Here is a 16643-nt window from a genome sequence, read left to right on the forward strand (position 1 = left end):
ACCGTGACCTCGCATTGTCGGCCCCTGTTCATCTTGGAGTCAATGATGACTCCAAGATCCCTTTCTGCCTCCGTGCTCTCAAGAAGGGAGTTTCCCATCTTAGAAGTGTGCTACCGGTTACTACTGCCCAAGTGCAGCACCCTGCACTTGTCCGTATTGAAACGCATCCTGTTTTTGTTAGCCCACCCTTGCAACCTATCCAGGTCTTTCTGCAGTCTTTCCCTCCCTACTAGCATGCCCACCTCACCCCAAATTTTGGTATCATCAGCAAATTTGAACAGGTTGCTTTTCACCCCGTCGTCCAAATCGCTGATAAAGAAATTGAACAGCGCGGGCCCAAGGAGCGAGCCCTGGGGGACTCTGCTGCCCACTTCCCCCAGGTCGAATATGACCCGTCCACCACCACCCTCTGATTACGACTCTTCAGCTAATTCGCAATCCACCTGACTGTGTAGGCATCAATGCCACAGTCGCCTAATTTGTTATTGAGGATGGGGTGGGAGACAGTGTCAAAGGCCTTGCTGAAGTCCAGAAAGACTATATCCACGGCGACACCTGCATCCAATACTTTCGTGACCTGATTGTAAAAGGCAATCAGGTTGGTCTGGCAGGACCTGCCCCTAATGAACTCCTGCTGGTTGCCCTTGAGCATCATCCCCGATGCCGGCCCATCACAGATGTGCTCCTTGATGATCTTCTCAAAGAGTTTCCCCAGGATTGAGGTAAGACTGACAGGCCTATAGTTGCCCGGGTCCTCCCTCCTCCCTTTCTTAAAGATGGGGACCACATTGGCCATCTTCCAATCATCTGGCACCTGGCCCAAGCACCACGGGCCTCGTCCTCGTGGATGAGGTGGTATCAAGGCTCGGTCCTGTTGCGGTGAAGCTGGGAGCGTTTGGATAGCTGCCTCAGGCAGTGGCTGGTTGACACCATCCTCTTGATGATGTCTCATGGGGTCCAGATTTGTGCTATGAGTTGCACATCCTGCTCGTTTCCCCAGGGCTCTTCGCAGTCCTGATAGAAAGCAACTGAATATGTATTTGTTTTTATTTGTATAGCAGTGACCATGCCCTCTGCACTCTGAAGTACTGACAAGTGAAAAGAGCGTTTGAATCCACCGCTTTGCACCTAAAGGGTTTTCAGTCTAAATGCCAGAGGCATAGCAGGCAGGGTGAGCTGGGATGTCTAGTGATGGTGTTAGGATTCTTGTTCAGACCTGTAAGCTCCCCTCTGGGGGCATGGTGGAAGAGGTGGATTGTTTGAGGGGCTGTGTACAGAGGGAGTGTGGTAGGATTCATGCAGTAGTGGGAGATTCAAACCGGATGGATCTGCGGTGCTGGGAGCAGCTGCCCTGCATGGGATAGGTAGGAAGCGGGAGCAGTTTCAAACTGATGGGATGGGTAAGCAAGAGCTGGGGAGGGTGGAAAGGAGAAGCCTGTTATGGCTCGTTGTGTGGGGGAGGAAGACAATTTTTCTGGCATGTCTTGGAGGAGCTGTAGGGTTTGGCAGACCAGAGTGCTGCAGCAAGCAGTGACACCATTAGGAAAGGAGCAAGGTATGAATAAGGCTGTTGGGCCATCTCACCAGATATGAGTTTTGCTCTTCTAAGAAGAAATGAGGTTTTGGATGCAGTCTGGATGTGTGGCAAAAAGAGTCAAGGGTGCCTTCCTGGGCAACAGGGAGGAGCCGGGGGTGGTGTCTGTGGTACGGGAGGGAGCCTGAGGGCAGTGCTGAAGGTTCAGGAGGTCAAATTATGAGGTCAGTTTGAGCCACGATGAGGTGGAGCTGTCAGCAAGATCTCCAGGAGCAGCTGTGGAGGGGGCAGGCGAGGCGTGGAGAGGTAGGTCGACAAGCTGCCCATGTGGAGGTAGTATTTATGGGGATTATAAAGTTTGACGGTTTGCTGGAGCCATTTGTGTGCTCAGGGATATAAATGCTTCTCTGTGGCTGAGGGAATGGACACACTCCGCTGGGCCCAAGAAGAATGACTCCTGGAAATCATAAAGCGTGCCAGCTTAATGAAGGAGCATGCCGGCTTCATGGGCCAGAGATGAAGGATGCAGAGGCAGTGTGGATTAGCAACCTGTTTCTGACCAGATCCCAAGGCCTCTTCTCTGTTCTTAGCCATCTTGCTCTATCACTGCCTGGCTTTAACTGCAGTGTTGTGCAGTGCCCTCCTGCACTGGGCTCCTCTCTCTGGGTGCCTGTAGCCTCCTCCTGTCTGACTGCTGCCTCTCACTTCAACCAACGTAGAATCATTTCCCTCCTCCATTCCAACAGCGTCCGTGCCCTTGCTTTCTGCATTTCTCAAACCCGATAGGCTGCATACCCTCGGCAGCACGTGGTGAACTTCTAGGGCACTGGTTCTCCAAAGGGGTGCCATAAGGTGTTCTCAAGGGTCCGCAGAGCCGCTGCTCCCACTCTGGCCAAGTGGAACTGTCCAGCCTGCCTTCAGTCATTTATACACGTGCTCCAGGAGATGGGGGGTGCTTTACTTAGAGTGGCTCTGAGAGCCGCTCTAATTAAAGTGCCTGGGCCATCACATGTATTGGTGTCCCGGGCTGAAAAATGGCAGCAGGGGTGCTTTAATTAAAGCTCGTTGAACCTGGGGGTGACAGTGGACAATAAGCTGAATACGAGCCAACAGTGTACCCGTGTTGCGAAGAAGGCTAATAGCATACTGGGCTGCACTGGTAGGAACGTTGCCAGCAGATTGAGGGAAGTGATTCTTCCCCTCTGTTTGGCACTGGGGAGGCCACATCTGGAGTCCTGTGTCCAGTTGTGGGCCCCCCACTACAGAAAGGATGTGGACAAATTGAAGAGAGTCCAGCAGAAGACAATAAAAATGGTTGGGGGTTGGGGCATATGACTTATGAGGAGAGGCTGAGGGACCTGGGCTGATTTAGTCTGGAGAAGACAAGACCGAGGGGGATTGAATAGCAGCCTTCAACTCCCTGCAGTGGGGCTGCAAAGAGGATGGAGATGGGCTGTTCTCAGTGGGGGCAGATGACAGGACAAGGAGCAATGGGCTCAAGTTCATAGATTCATAGATTGTCAGGGGCTGGAAGGGACCTTGAAGATCATCGGGTCCAGCGCCCCTGCTCTAGGCAGGAAGACAACAGGGGTCAAGTGACCTGAGCAAGGTGACTGTCCAGTCTCCTCTTGAAAACCTCCAGGGTAGGTGACTGCACCACCTCTGGAGGGAATTTATTCCACAGTCTGGACACCCTGACTGTGAAGGAGTTTTTCCTGGTATTAAGCCTGAAGTGGCCTTCCAAGAGTTTATATCCATTGGTCCTGGTCTTCCCCAGGAGTGCCCTAGTGCAGTGCTTCTCAAAGTGGTGGTCCACGAACCAGTGCCAGTCTGCGAGCCACCGGTCGCCAGTCCGCAGCGAGTTGCCAGGAAAGAAATAAATATATTTTCAGAAGCATAACATTGATATGTCGTAGTGCCACAGTTCATACGTTCCAGCACTCCAGGTGACGTCATGTCGTGCAAGGTGAGGAAAGAGAAAGGAACAGCCGATCACGCGTTTGTGTAATGCTGTTGCACGCAGTTGCTGCCACCAGCTGAACTGGGCACCGGTCCCTGGCCTGCTGGAAAAAAAATTGCCGTTCTGCCACATCAGATAGTTTGAGAAGCACTGCCCTAGTGAACAGTTGTTCACTGAGCTCCTGATGCATTCCTTGGATATAGCGGTAAGCCGCAAGGAAAGTTGTGGTTAAATAGTGAGGAAAACTTTGTCACTAGGATGGTAGTAAAACACTAGAGCAGGCTACCCAGAGAGGTGGTGGGATCTCCATCCTTGGAGGTTTTTAAGACCCAGCTAGACAAAGCCTTGTCTAGGATGATTTAACTGGGGCTGGTCCTGCTTCAAGCAGGGGTTTGGACTAGATGTGACCTCCTGAGATCCCTTCTAACCCTAATTTTCTATGAGTCTTTGATATTGAAGATCAGTAATGGAGATTTTGGTTATCTTGAATTTGGAACAGCTGGTTCAACATTAAGGAGCTTTCCATCCATGCAATATTGGATACTAACTCCAGATGGAAGTGTATCAACAGTAAGATAGGAATAGCTGCTATATCAGGGGTGGGCAAAATATGGCCCATGGGCTGGATATGACCCACAGAGGGGCTTTCTCCAGCCCACGGCATGTCCCTTGGTCCTGCCTGGCCCAGGCATCATCCCATGGTGGCACATCCTGCCACCAGCCAGGCCCACAGCGGGGCTGGGGCAGCTTTGCACTGGACTGCCTTTCTAGACAGCAGCTGCTGGCCCTAGCCCTGCGGTACTTGCAGGGACCCACGTCCAGCCCTGACCAGCCTCACACCTACTCCAGACTCACCTGCTCATGCTGAGCTGCTGCAACAACAGCAGCGCCAGTGGGGCAGAAGCGTGTGGGTGTCTGGCTGATCCACTTCTGCTGGTCAGTCTGGAGCAGGCATGGCATGCTGGGGCTGCGTGCTGTTGGCAGTGGTGGGGAGGTACCGTAGGGCATGTGGGCTCTGGGCTGTTGCGGGGTGGGGGCAAGAGGTGACCAGCTTGAGGGAGGCGCGTGGGGAGGGGCTACCATGCACACTCCACCATACCCACAAACCCTACAACCACACTCTCCCCCCATGCCCAATCACATACTCCACAGACACTGCACCCTCACACACACCTCTCCCCACATGCAGCCCCCCCACACACACACAAGGGTCTCTGGGGGTAGCCTCACTCACTGCTACCTGCACACATCCCACCACATGCACACCCACACCCGCCTCAACACACCCCACAAACCCCATATACACCCATACATCCCCACAAACACCCCCCACATACAGTGACAGCCCCCTACAAGCCCCATGCCCCCCGCCACAATATACAAGAGAAAGACTTCATTTTGAGCTATTATGCAATCACCTTTATATACATGATGCAAACACACACAAATCAGGACAAAAAAATCTTTTAAAAATAAAATTAAAATATGTTATTGTGGATGTTAGATTTTTAGTATATAATTTGGGGGTTTTTTTCCAGTTCCAAGATGGCAAACCCCCTTCCCAAAAGGAATACTTCTGGGGCCAGGGCCAGGGCCAGGAGTTCTGGTGGCAAAGGTCAGGGGTTAGGGGGACAGGACTTCTGGTACCAAGTTGGTGACCAGGGGACGGGGCACCTGTCAAGGTGCGGGGCTACCTTTGCTACCCTCTACAGCTCACCAAAACTCATGAAGCAGCCCTCCAGCTGGAATAATTGTCCACCCCTGTGCTATATAGATGGAAAACCATGTTAGTGCAATCATACATCCTTGCTTGACTTCAGTTCTAACAGTGAAGGGGTCCATTTCCAAGCCATTGCTTAGGGCAGTTGCTGTCATCTTGTGAAGAAGTCTGATGATGGTAATGAATTTTGGCAAGCATCCCAATCTCATCAGGATCTTGCATAAGGCCTCTCTTTTGACTGAATCAAAGGCCTTAGTGAGGTCAATGAAGGCCATGTAAAAATCTTGGTGTTGCCTGTGGCAGCTGTCTAGAAATAAAGATCATATCTACTGTCTCTCCGTGTGGTCTGAAACCACCCTGGGACTTGGGCAGAAGCTCCTCAGCAAGGAAGTGAGTCTATTGAGGAGAACGGGGGCAAGGACCTTCCCAGCTATGGACAGGAGTGCAATACCACAATAGTTGCTGCATTGTAATCTCTCTCCTGTCTTGAATATGGTAACAGATCTGGCACCTCTTAAGTCACTGGGAATTTGCTCATGTTTCCATATTTTCATAACGGTGACATAGTTGGCGAGAGAGTTTTTTTCCACTTTCGTTATAAATTTCAGCTGATATTGAATCAAGACCCCATGCTTTGTTGTTTGTCATCTGCTTAATGGCTTTCAAGAGCTCTTGATAAGTTGGCAGATCTACAATGTAGTCCCTAACAGGACTGTGAAATGGTTGGATAGTTTTGTCTTCGACTTTAGAATTTGGGGCCAGGAACTTTTGAAAATCCATCTTCCCCATGTGTTGATGGTGGAGCTGTCTTTGAAGAGTTTTGTTCAATCCATGAAATTCAGAGGGACTGCTTCTTTGTTTTCCTGGCTCTGTTGGTTTGGTTTTGTTGAAAAAACTATTCATGTTCTGGTTGACAGCAAACTTTTGAATCTCTTTTGCTTTGTCCTCCCACCACTTGTTCATTTCCTCTTGAATTTTCCTTTGGGCCTTGGCTTTAACATGGTGATAAGTGTCTTGCTTCTGTTTGACAAGTTTCTTTGAGTAAATCCGATATCTTTTATTAGACCAACTCAAATACTTGGAAAAATTTTTCTTAGCAAGCTTTCGGGCACAAACCCTTCCTCAAGCTGAAGAAGCATCTGTGCTCTTCTTTGCTTCTGTTTGGAGCTGACATCTTTCTGCCAAGCATTGAAAGGCTCTCTTTTCTCTGTCAACGAGAGCTTGAATCTCTGTATCATTCTCATCAAACCAGTCCTGATGTTTCTTTGTAGAGAAGCCTGGAGGTTCATTGCGTGCCTCGTGGATGCCTTTCTTGAGGCTCTGCCCAGGATCGGTTGTATCAAGATCATCATGGAGACAGAGCGTTTCTCATTGAGGCACTGCTGGAGAGGATCACTTTTAGCAGAGTCTGGAGCAGCAGGAAAAGCTGGAATTTCTCTCGCCCAGCCAGCCCCATGACTGGCTGGGCAGGCAAGCATTATTCCCTGCTGCCCCAAGCCCACAACATGGGTTTATGAAATGAGACAGACTGAGTTTGGGGCACCTTTTCTAGCTTGTTCCCCATACAGGGCGAGCAGAGTAGATCCTACATAGCCCTGCCCAGCTGGAATTGCAGCTGCTGAATTGCACTGCCTGTCTCGGTTCCAAGTACAAAACAAGCATCATGCAGTCATTGCCTCCGTGTAGGTCCACGTCTAAAGGCTTCCAGTAAACACTAGCACCTGCCCCTATCACTACTTGCCCATTGCTGTAGGACTTGCTATTGAAGGAAGATGCCTGTGCGTGTCTTTTTGCAACATGGGGATGCTGCTGCACATCAGCAACCATGACACTTTGCAGGAAAGAAACTTTGATCAGATAGCAAGGAAAGCCTAGACAACTGGAGGTTTCTATTCTGGTAGCCGTCATCTCCTTTTGCAGCCAGGGTGGAAAAGAACTGCAGGGGGCCTGATGGAAAGGGCAGTAGGCCATGTTGGAGAACAAGGTGTGGAAAGGGGTCAGGGTTTCTGTTCCAGAAGTAGGTGACCGGGCACTGGTTCTCAACCTTGTTAGACTCAAGGTACCTCTCAGTGGAGTCAAGGCACCCCTTGGAAAATGCCAGCTCTTAAGTGTTCACTTGATTTTTAACTACAGAAAAATAATAGTGGAAGCAGGGGGCTGCCACCAAGGAGGAGTATACCTGCTTGGTTCCAGCTTGCAGGGAAACAGTGAAGAAAGCCAAAGCGGAAATGGAGCTTAGGCTGGCAGCAAAAGTTAAGGATAACAAGTCATTCTTTAGGTACATAGGAAGAAAAGGAAGGTGCAGGGTAACTTAGGGCCCCTTCAGGATGAACTAGGGCAGCTGGTAACAGATAGGATGGCCAAAGCGGAGCTTCTAAATGATTTCTTTGCATCCGTGTTCCTGGACATGAATACAAATACACATCCCATTGAAACCTTAGGTAAGACCAGTATAGATGCCCACCCACCAACTGTTGGAGCTGACCTAGTAAAGGGGCACCTGGAGCAGCTGAAAGTATTCAAGTCAACAGGCCCTGATGATCTTCATCCTAGGGTACTTAGGGAATTAGCTGGAGTCATAGTGGAGCCGCTGGCACAACTGTTTGAGCACTCGTGGTGCTCAGGACAGGTCCTGGAGGATGGGAAAAGAGCCAATGTGGTCCCTATTTTCAAGAAGGAGAGGAAGGAGGAACCGGGTAACTATAGGCCGGCTAGCCTCCCCTCTATTCTTGGCAAGACCTTTGAGAAAATTGTTAAGGATCACATTTGTGGTGGACCAGAAGGTAAAATGATGCTAAGGGGCAATCAGCATGGGTTCATAGCAGGCAGATCCTGCCTGACTAACCTGGTTTTATTTTACGACTGGGTCACAAAATGCTTGGATGAAGCAATAGAGGTAGATGTATTTTCTTAGATTTTAAAAAGGCCTTTGACATGGTGTCACACCCAGTTCTTATAAATAAACTACACAGTTGCAATGTAGATTATTACACAGTCTGGTAGGTAGAAAATTGGCTCATGGGACACACGCAGAGAGTGGTGGTGGCCAGGTCAGTTTCTACCTGGAGAAACGTGGGCAGCGGAGTCCCCCAGGGCTCTGTCCTGGGACCAGTACTATTCACTATCTTCATCAATGATTTGGAGGAGGGAGTAGAAAGCACACTGTCCAAGTTTGCTGACGATACCAAACTATGGGGGGAGGTACACAAACTAGACGGCAGGGAGCATATCCAGGCTGATTTGGACAGGCTGGGGAAATGGGCCGAACAAGGACAGTTTAACAAGGATAAGTGTCATGTGTTGCACCTGGGGAGAAAGGATCATCAACACTGCTACAGCCTGGGAGGGACCAGTCTAAGTAGCACGACCGCAGAAAGGGATCTCGGAGTCGTAGATGACTCCAATATGAACACGAGTCACCAGTGTGATGAGGTAGCAACTAAAGCTAACCGCCCCCTTTCTTGCATCAGCAGGTGCATCACAAACAGGTCTAGGGTGGTGATACGTCCCCTCTATGCAGCACTGGTCAGGCCGCAGCTGGAGTACTGTGTCCAGTTTTGGGTGCTGAACTTCAAGAGGGATGTGAATGGCCTGGAGAGGGTTCAGAGGAAGGCCACTCATCTGGTTAAAGGCCTACAGAAAAAACCCTATGTGGACCTATTGGGAGACCTGAACCTCTTCAGCCTCCGCAAGAGGAGGCTGAGAGGTGATCTTGTGGCCGCCTGCAAACTCATGGGTGGGGGCAGCAAGAAATAGGGGATACGATGTTTACCAGGATGCCTGTCAGGGTAACTAGAAATAGTGGCCACAAACTGGAAGAGACCAAATTCAGATTGGACATCAGGAAAAAATTCTGTACAGTGAAGGTTGCCAAAATCTGGAATAAGCTTCCAAGGGAGGTGGTGCTGTCCCCTTCCTTGGAGGTAGTTAAAAGGAGATTGGACAGACACCTGGCTGGGGCCATCTGACCCCAGCACTCATCCCTGCCCAGGGCAGGGGTCGGACTCGATGATCTAATACGTCCCTTCTGACCCTAGCATCTATGAAACTAATAGAACAATTCTTCTGTTGTAAAGGACTCAGAAAGCCCACAATAGATCAGAGAGCTTTAGCACTATGGATTCCTATTTAAAACCGAGTTTATTTTGTAAATCACATTTGCACACTTAACAGTGATAACATTGTGGGGCACTTTATGGCACTTCTGAAAGGATCCCAAAGCACCCCAGGGTGCTGTAACGCCCTGGTTGAGAATCACTAGAGTATGGAAATGTGATCAAGCGGGCAGCTGCTGGGAGAGCCTGGGGCAGCCACAGGTGTGGGAGGCAAGGGCTGTGCAGGGGATGGAGTAGTGCATGGCACGAGTGTTACCAGTCAGGTTGTGACGGAGAGCGTGGTGGGAGGGGCTGTGCCGTGCCTCTTTGTTTGCAGACGCAGGTGCTTCACGGCTGGAGGTCGAAATGAAAGTCTAGATGGATTCATCCATAAAAGACATCCAGGTGGCAAGAGCTGTGCACCCTGGCTGCTATCAGGGACCAGCCTGCAAATGTTGTAGAGCAACAGCATTATTTGCTCTTCTCATGAGAGAGCTTCCAAGGAGCACAAGGGTCTGGCCGCTGGGCCTGGGTCAGCATCAAGCTCCAGTCTCCCCTGTGGGTCGCAGTAGGCTTTTGGTAATTCTCCGTTGCCACCTGGCTCCTGAGTACAGTGCACAGACTCAGCTTTTCAGTAGCTTTGTTACGTGCCCAAGCCCTTGACGTGAGTTGACACAACACTACCAAGCCTGCAAGGCATACAGTGATAGCGTGCCCCAAAACGCCCTCCCCACGGCCTCCCTGTGATACCCTTATCTGTGTGTTGTCTTGCAGCAAAAGCGGAAACTGAGGCTCTACATCTCCAACACCTTTAACCCTGCGAAGTCCGACGCTGATGACTCTGATGGCAGCATTGCGTCCTGGGAGCTGCGGGTGGAGGGGAAGCTCCTGGATGATGTAGGATTTGTGGGCACTTCTCGCTTCTCTTCTCCGGGGCTGGGAAGGGGCTGGACATTACTTACGTGGCCTGTAGGGTGAGGGCCTAGTCTCCGGGATGCCGGGGTGAGGCAGAGCCTCTCCGTGCAGCCCTGTTTGGGTCATTACTACTGGGGAAGCATGTGCCCAGCAGCGTCAGTATCACGCTGGGGGCCAGGACAGAAAGGGAGGGGGACAGGGCCATGGGACAGAAGGAAACAAGGGATAGCATGTGAGGGGGGAGCACAAGTGTGGAGCAGATAAGCAGTGTTGCACATATGATGGTCGGGAGGATGTTCTCACGGTCTGCCAGGACCTGTGCGGGGAGCAGAGTGGCCAGAGGGAGCTCATTGCTGCTGAGCCAGTGTGGGACAAGTGTGGCTGAAGGGGGAACCTCAGCAAAGTTAAGCTGAAACTAAGACCCTTGCTTCAATGACAGGAGCAGTGCATTATCTGTGAACCAAAGGAACATGGGCTGCAGGGGTTCCTCCATCACTGGCAATTCTTAAATGGGGAGTGGGTGTGTTTTGTGGTTTGAACACAAACTGAGATTGGCTTGGGGCTGCCTGGGTGGGAGGAGGAGCCGGGATCACAGTGGGCTCTTCTGGTTCTGGAGCAGCAGCAAGCAGCGGGATGCAGCGGTGAATGCCACCAGCCCATGGCAGCCTCCAGATCTGATGCAAGGACACTGTTCCCTTCCCACCCAGTTAACCTGGGGAACTCCCTGCCACAAGGCAATGGAGGCCCAGGACTCAGAAGTGGCACATCTAGAATTAGAGCAAGGAGGAAGAGCACTAGGGTGCAAGCCGGCCACTCAGACAGCGCTGCAGAGCTCAGGGATTCTCCACTTCTCTGACCGTGGCCAAACAGGACAGCGGTCTTGATGGCCCATGGGTCTGGCCTGCACTGGCAAGTCATGTTCCTAGGGAGTCAGCCATGGGAGGTGAGCAGGAGTTTCAGGCTGGGATGGCTGCTCTGACTCCTCCCTTTCCTGCTCCTATAGCTCAGCAAGCAGAAGCGGAAGTTTTCCTCCTTCTTCAAGAGCTTGGTCATTGAGCTGGACAAAGACCTGTATGGACCCGACAATCACCTGGTGGAGGTAGGAGGCTCACACGTCCTGGCCAACAAACCCAGCCTGCTGCTACTGCACAACCCTGGGCCCGTCCCCGTTCCTTCTCCCACGGCTCCTTCCCTTCTCCCTTTCTGCTGGGCAGTTTGTGGCCTCACAAGGGCCTTCGCAGAGGTTGCACGGCTGAGTGTGAAGAGCAACGGGTGATGGCGTGTGCCTGTTACTAGGGGCATGCAGGAGATGTGCCGTGCTTGGCGGGCTGGCCGTGGTGCTTTACCATCGACACTGCAGTGCGAGCAGTACCAAAGCCACGCGGGCGCAGAGAACTCAAGTGGTTCCAAGGCTGATTTTGTTATCTCAGGAGTCAGTTGATGTGCGTGTTTTATCGGTGCCGTAGTTCTCTGGATCGTTGCACTTACATGATCTGCTGACTAGTGAAGATAAGCACCTTAGAAAGCTGTAAATAGCATCTGTTTTGAGAGGACTATATTGTCCGTGCAATGGGCTGCCTTCACATACAGCACGCTGCAAGGTCCTTCCAAGAAGATGTGTGGGGAGAAGCTGTGTAGTGATTTGTTGCCAGGTTATGGTTCTTTTTTAAAAGTTAGTTTGGTGCGAGGAGTACATAGGTTCTACTAATGAACACACGTGTGTAGTGACGAACGTAACGTTGTGGAGAGAGGCTGTGACATCAGGTCCAGCTTGCGCTTTCTGACAGACAACAGTGTCTTAGAACATAGTGGGACCATCTTACAGCTAATACCAGTGAGCCAGTGGTTCTCAACCTTTTTAGCCTCAAGGGCCCCCCTTAACTTTTCTGAATTGAGTTGAACCCTGGCTGAGAATTGCTCATCTAGGATCGGCATTCAGAAAGGCTGTGGCAGGGCCCTTCAGGCTAAAAAGTTTGAAAACCAGTGATCTAGCTGGTGCCAGGTTGGAGCAGGGCCTCATCCTGCCATGCCTCACTATTTCCACCCTATGTCCTGGTCTACACCTATGGGAGGATGAGGCAGGGGTGGTCCCCACCTCTGAGGCAGCTCTTCCACACCCTTGCATGCTGGCAGCTGGAGCCATCAGCCCCTATTGCCCAACTCACCAGCCCTGGGAGGATGAGCTGAGCTGAAAAACTACAGCTCTGCAGCTTCACATCTGCTTAGTGTGTGGGCTGCCTGGGGGTGGGAGAGGGCAGCAGCAGCAGTCCCCAGAGGAAAAGCTGTGTGCGCTGCTTGACCATGGTTTGCTGGGGTGGGTGCATGGCATCAGGCAGTGGGAAGAGAGTGCTTACCTCCTTGCGCAGGGGCCAGGCACCACAACACCTGTAAAGGGATCTTGTGGTTGAGAATCAAATCACTGGCTTAAGCACTAAGGGGAGACACAGGCTGGGTATTCTTCCCTATATCTTCCCAAGTCCTGATTTTGGAAGGTTTGATTTCAGAGGGTTACTCTGATCTCGGAGGGGTTGAGCACGGAATACTGCACATATGTTGAATGTGTGTGTACACACACACGCAAACACACACAGTTTCCCGTGTTAGCCAGCGTTAAACCAAGGCTGACTTTCCTCCCATTTGGCTTCTCTTTCCACAGTGGCACAGAACCCCCACGACCCAGGAGACCGATGGCTTCCAGGTGAAACGGCCTGGCGACGTGAGTGTGCGGTGCACACTCCTCCTCATGCTGGATTACCAGGTCAGTGTGTGGCTCATGGTGTGGCAGCTGCTCACATGGAACACCAGTGTCAGGTCACACAAGAGCACAGGGGAGGCGCCTGGCTGCGTGCATCTGGGAGCAATTTCCTGTTGCCGTTCCTGAGATGTGTAGAATTCCTGTCACGCAGGGGGATGGATTTTGCCCGGAAACCATTATAGTTTTTGTGATGCGTTGGGGAAGGAAACATCATTGGTGTAAGAATGCGGGTCTCATTCATCAGCTGTAGAGATGGTGGTGCTGGTGCTGAAGGGGAAAAGTGCCTTATGGGCATAAATTTCGTATTGCTGCCATTTGTTCTTTGCTTACCTGCAATGCCTGCAAGTGAAACTGAGGCAGGACAAGCTGGAAGTGGGGCCTAGGCAAATGCAGATGGGTGAGATCTCAGGCTGTGCCAGTTGCACTCAGGCAGTGATGGACATTAGCAGAGGGGTTTAAGTTAAACCCTTCCCAGCATATTTGAAAGCCATCTTGTGGTATGGGAGCAGTTACAGAAACTGTGTTTGCTGGCCATACTCCTTTTCAGATACAAGTAGCTGCTGCATCCCATGTTGTACTGTGCAGAAAATGCGCTGTGGTCATGTCAAAGTGTTGGCATCATTTGTTTTGCCTGTTCCTATAAAAAGCAGACTCCATCACCACTCCCTTACTGTGAAGAATCCAGCAATAAGCAAGGCCTCTCTTAGGTCCATACAGCCTGCCAGCCCAGCTGGGAGGCTCATGACATCCCGCCAAAGGTGAGCGGCTTTGCAAAACCGGGGGCAGGGAGCAGGGTGCTCCTTTCTGTGGCAAAAAGCAAAAAGATGAATCTCCATTTTGGTAAAAAGGAGCAGAAAAACATGACTAACTTTAACCAGTTCAGAAAGGCTCAAGAGCACCATAAGGCAGGGGAAAAGCACCGTCAGAAATGGCACTGCTTGTTTTCAAGTAACCAACAGCTTGGAAGCTGCTGAACATGATGCGTTGAATCAGTGGTCTAGGACATAAAGAAAATTGGTTGCTATTGGTATCACAGAATCATAGAAAATGACGGTTGGAAGCGATCTCAGGAGGTCACATCTAGTTGAATCCCTTGCTGAAAGCAGGACCATCCCCAACTAGATCATCCCTGCCAAGGCTTTGTCTAACCAGGTCTTAAAAACATCCAAGGATGGAGATTCCATAACCTTTCTGGGTAACCTGTTCCAGTGCTTCACCACCCTCTTTGTGAGAAAATTTTTCCCAATATCTAACCTAAACTTCCCTTGGTGCAACTTGAGACGATTGCTCCTTGTTCTGTCATCAGCCACCACTGAGAGCAGTGTGGTTCCATCCTCTTTCGATCCCCCTTCAGGTAGTTGAAGGCTGCTATTAAATCCCCACTCATTCTTCTCTTCAGACTAAAGAAGCCCAGTTCCCTCAGCCTCTCCTCACAAGTCATGTCCCCACCCCCCAAACCATTTTTGTTGCCTTCCACTGGACTCTCTCCAGTTGGTCCACATCCTTTCTGTAGTGGAGAGCCCAAAACTGGACACAGTACTCCGGATGTGGCCTCACCAGTGCCGCATAGGGAAGAATAATCACTTCCCTTGACCTGCTGGCAACACACCTACCAATGCAGCCCAGGATGCTGTTGGCCTTCTTGGCAACAAGGGCACACTGCTGGCTCCTGGTCAGCTTCTTGTCCACTGTCACCCCCAGGTCCTTTTCTGCAGAGCTGCTGCCCAGCCCGTCAGCCCCCAGCCTGTAGTGGTGCATGGGATTGTTCTGTCCTAAGCGCAGGATTTTGCATTTGTTCTTGTTGAACTTCACGAGATTCTTTTCGGCCCAATCCTTCAGTTTGTCGAGATCACTCTGAATCGTAGTCCTACCCTCCAGAGTATCTACTACTTCCCCCAGCTTGTGTCATCTACAAACTTGCTGAGGGTGCACTCCATCCCATCTTCCAAGTCGTTGATGAAGACGTTGAACAAAACCAGCCCCAGGACCAACCCCTGAGGCACTTCACTTGATACTGCTTGCCAACTAGACATGGAGCCATTGATTACCACCCTCTGTGCCGGATGCTCCAGCCAGTTTTCTATCCCCTCTGCAGTCCATTCATCCAGCCCATACTTCTTTAGCTTGCCTGTGAGAATGTTGTGGGAGACTGTAACAAAAGCCTTGCTAAAATCAAGGTATATAATATCAACTGGTGTTATAAACAGAGCATCTATAGAGCCAGTCATCTCATCACAGAAGGCAGTCCTGTTGTTCAGGCATGATGACTGTTGGTGACGGTTCCTAATCACTTTCTTCTTCTGCAAGTGCTTAGAAACGAATTACTTTAAGATCTACTCCATGATTTTTCTAGGGCCTGGGGTGAGGCTGACTGGTCTGTAGTTCCCTGAATCTTCATTCTTCCTCTTCTTAAATATGGGCACTATATCTGCCCTTTTCCAATCATCTGGGACCTCTCCCGATCGCCAGGAGTTTTCAGAGATGATGGCCAGCAGGTCTGCAGTCACGTCGGCCAACACCCTCAGCATGCTTGGGTGCATCCCATCTGGTCTCATGGACTTGTATTTGTATTCTAAATAGTCCCTAACCTGTTCTTCACCACTGAGGGCTGTTCACCTCCTCCCCAAACTGTGCTACCTGGTGTAGTAGTGTGCAAGCTGACTTTGCCTGTGAAGACAGAGGTGAAAAAGGCACTGAGTACTTCAGCCTTTTCTGTATCATAGATTCATAGATGCTAGGGTCAGAAGGGACCTCAATAGATCATAGAGTCCGACCCCCTCCCTAGGCAGAAAAGAGTGCTGGGTTCAGCTGACCCCAGCCAGATGCCTATCATGACCCCAGCCAGATGCCTTTCCAGCTTTCGATAGGCACTAGGTTGCCTCTCCCATTCAGTAAGAAACCCACGCTTTTCTTGATCCTTCTCTTGCTGCTGACATACGTATACAAACCCTTCTTGTTACTCTTCATGTCCTTTGCTAGCTGCAGCTCCAGTTGTGCTTTGGCCTTCCTAATTCCATCCCTGCGTGCCCGAGCAATGCTCTTATACTCCTCCCTAGTCGTTGCTCCAAGTTTCCACTTAGAAGCTTCCTTTTTGTTATTAGCTGACTGAAGAGTTCCCTGATAAGCCAAGCTGGTCTTCTGCCATGCATGCTAGTTGTCCTGTGCATTGGGTTGGTTGTGCCCTCAGTAAGGTTTCTTTAAAGTACAGCTACCTCTCCTGGACTCCTTTCCCCCTGAGACCAGCCTCCTAAGGGATCCTGTATGTGCAGTGTTGCATGGAGTGAAAGGATGTCTGACTCCATAAGTGTCTGCCTGCAAATTAAACAAACCTGTTCTATCAATGGGAGCTGCAGTCTGAGCGACACATGTTAGAGGCCTCATGCTGCCACTAGTAATTCCTCTTTGAAAGTCCTAGACACTTGAGATGACAATGTCCTTATTCAGGAAGCATTGCTACCACCACAGGGCACTCCACAATAGGCCTCAGCCAGGCAGATAAAGAGGAATTGATCTCTGAGCTCAACATCAGAGCTCAACTAGGGCCAAGTGACCAGGACGTGGTTATTCTGCTTGCACAGTAATGTCATAGATTCATAGATTCATAGATGTTAGGGTCGGAAGGGACCTCAACAGATCATCGAGTCCGACCCCCTGCCTAGGCAGGA

General features: G+C 50.7%; 1 protein-coding gene across 5 annotated transcripts in view; it reads left to right on the forward strand.

Annotated features, from left to right (window-relative positions):
• Window positions 1-16643, forward strand: part of SMARCD3 (SWI/SNF related, matrix associated, actin dependent regulator of chromatin, subfamily d, member 3) — a 108352-nt gene that overhangs the window by 58626 nt on the left and 33083 nt on the right. For all 5 annotated transcript variants that reach the window (XM_025193616.1, XM_006037184.3, XM_025193615.1 and 2 more), the window contains exons 5-7: window positions 10083-10205; window positions 11227-11322; window positions 12880-12981. In XM_025193616.1, the coding sequence (XP_025049401.1) occupies window positions 10083-10205; window positions 11227-11322; window positions 12880-12981 (321 nt within the window). The remainder of the gene's footprint in view (window positions 1-10082; window positions 10206-11226; window positions 11323-12879; window positions 12982-16643) is intronic.

This window comes from Alligator sinensis, unplaced genomic scaffold (assembly GCF_000455745.1).
Source record: "Alligator sinensis unplaced genomic scaffold, ASM45574v1 scaffold782_1, whole genome shotgun sequence".
Taxonomy (NCBI): domain Eukaryota; kingdom Metazoa; phylum Chordata; order Crocodylia; family Alligatoridae; genus Alligator; species Alligator sinensis.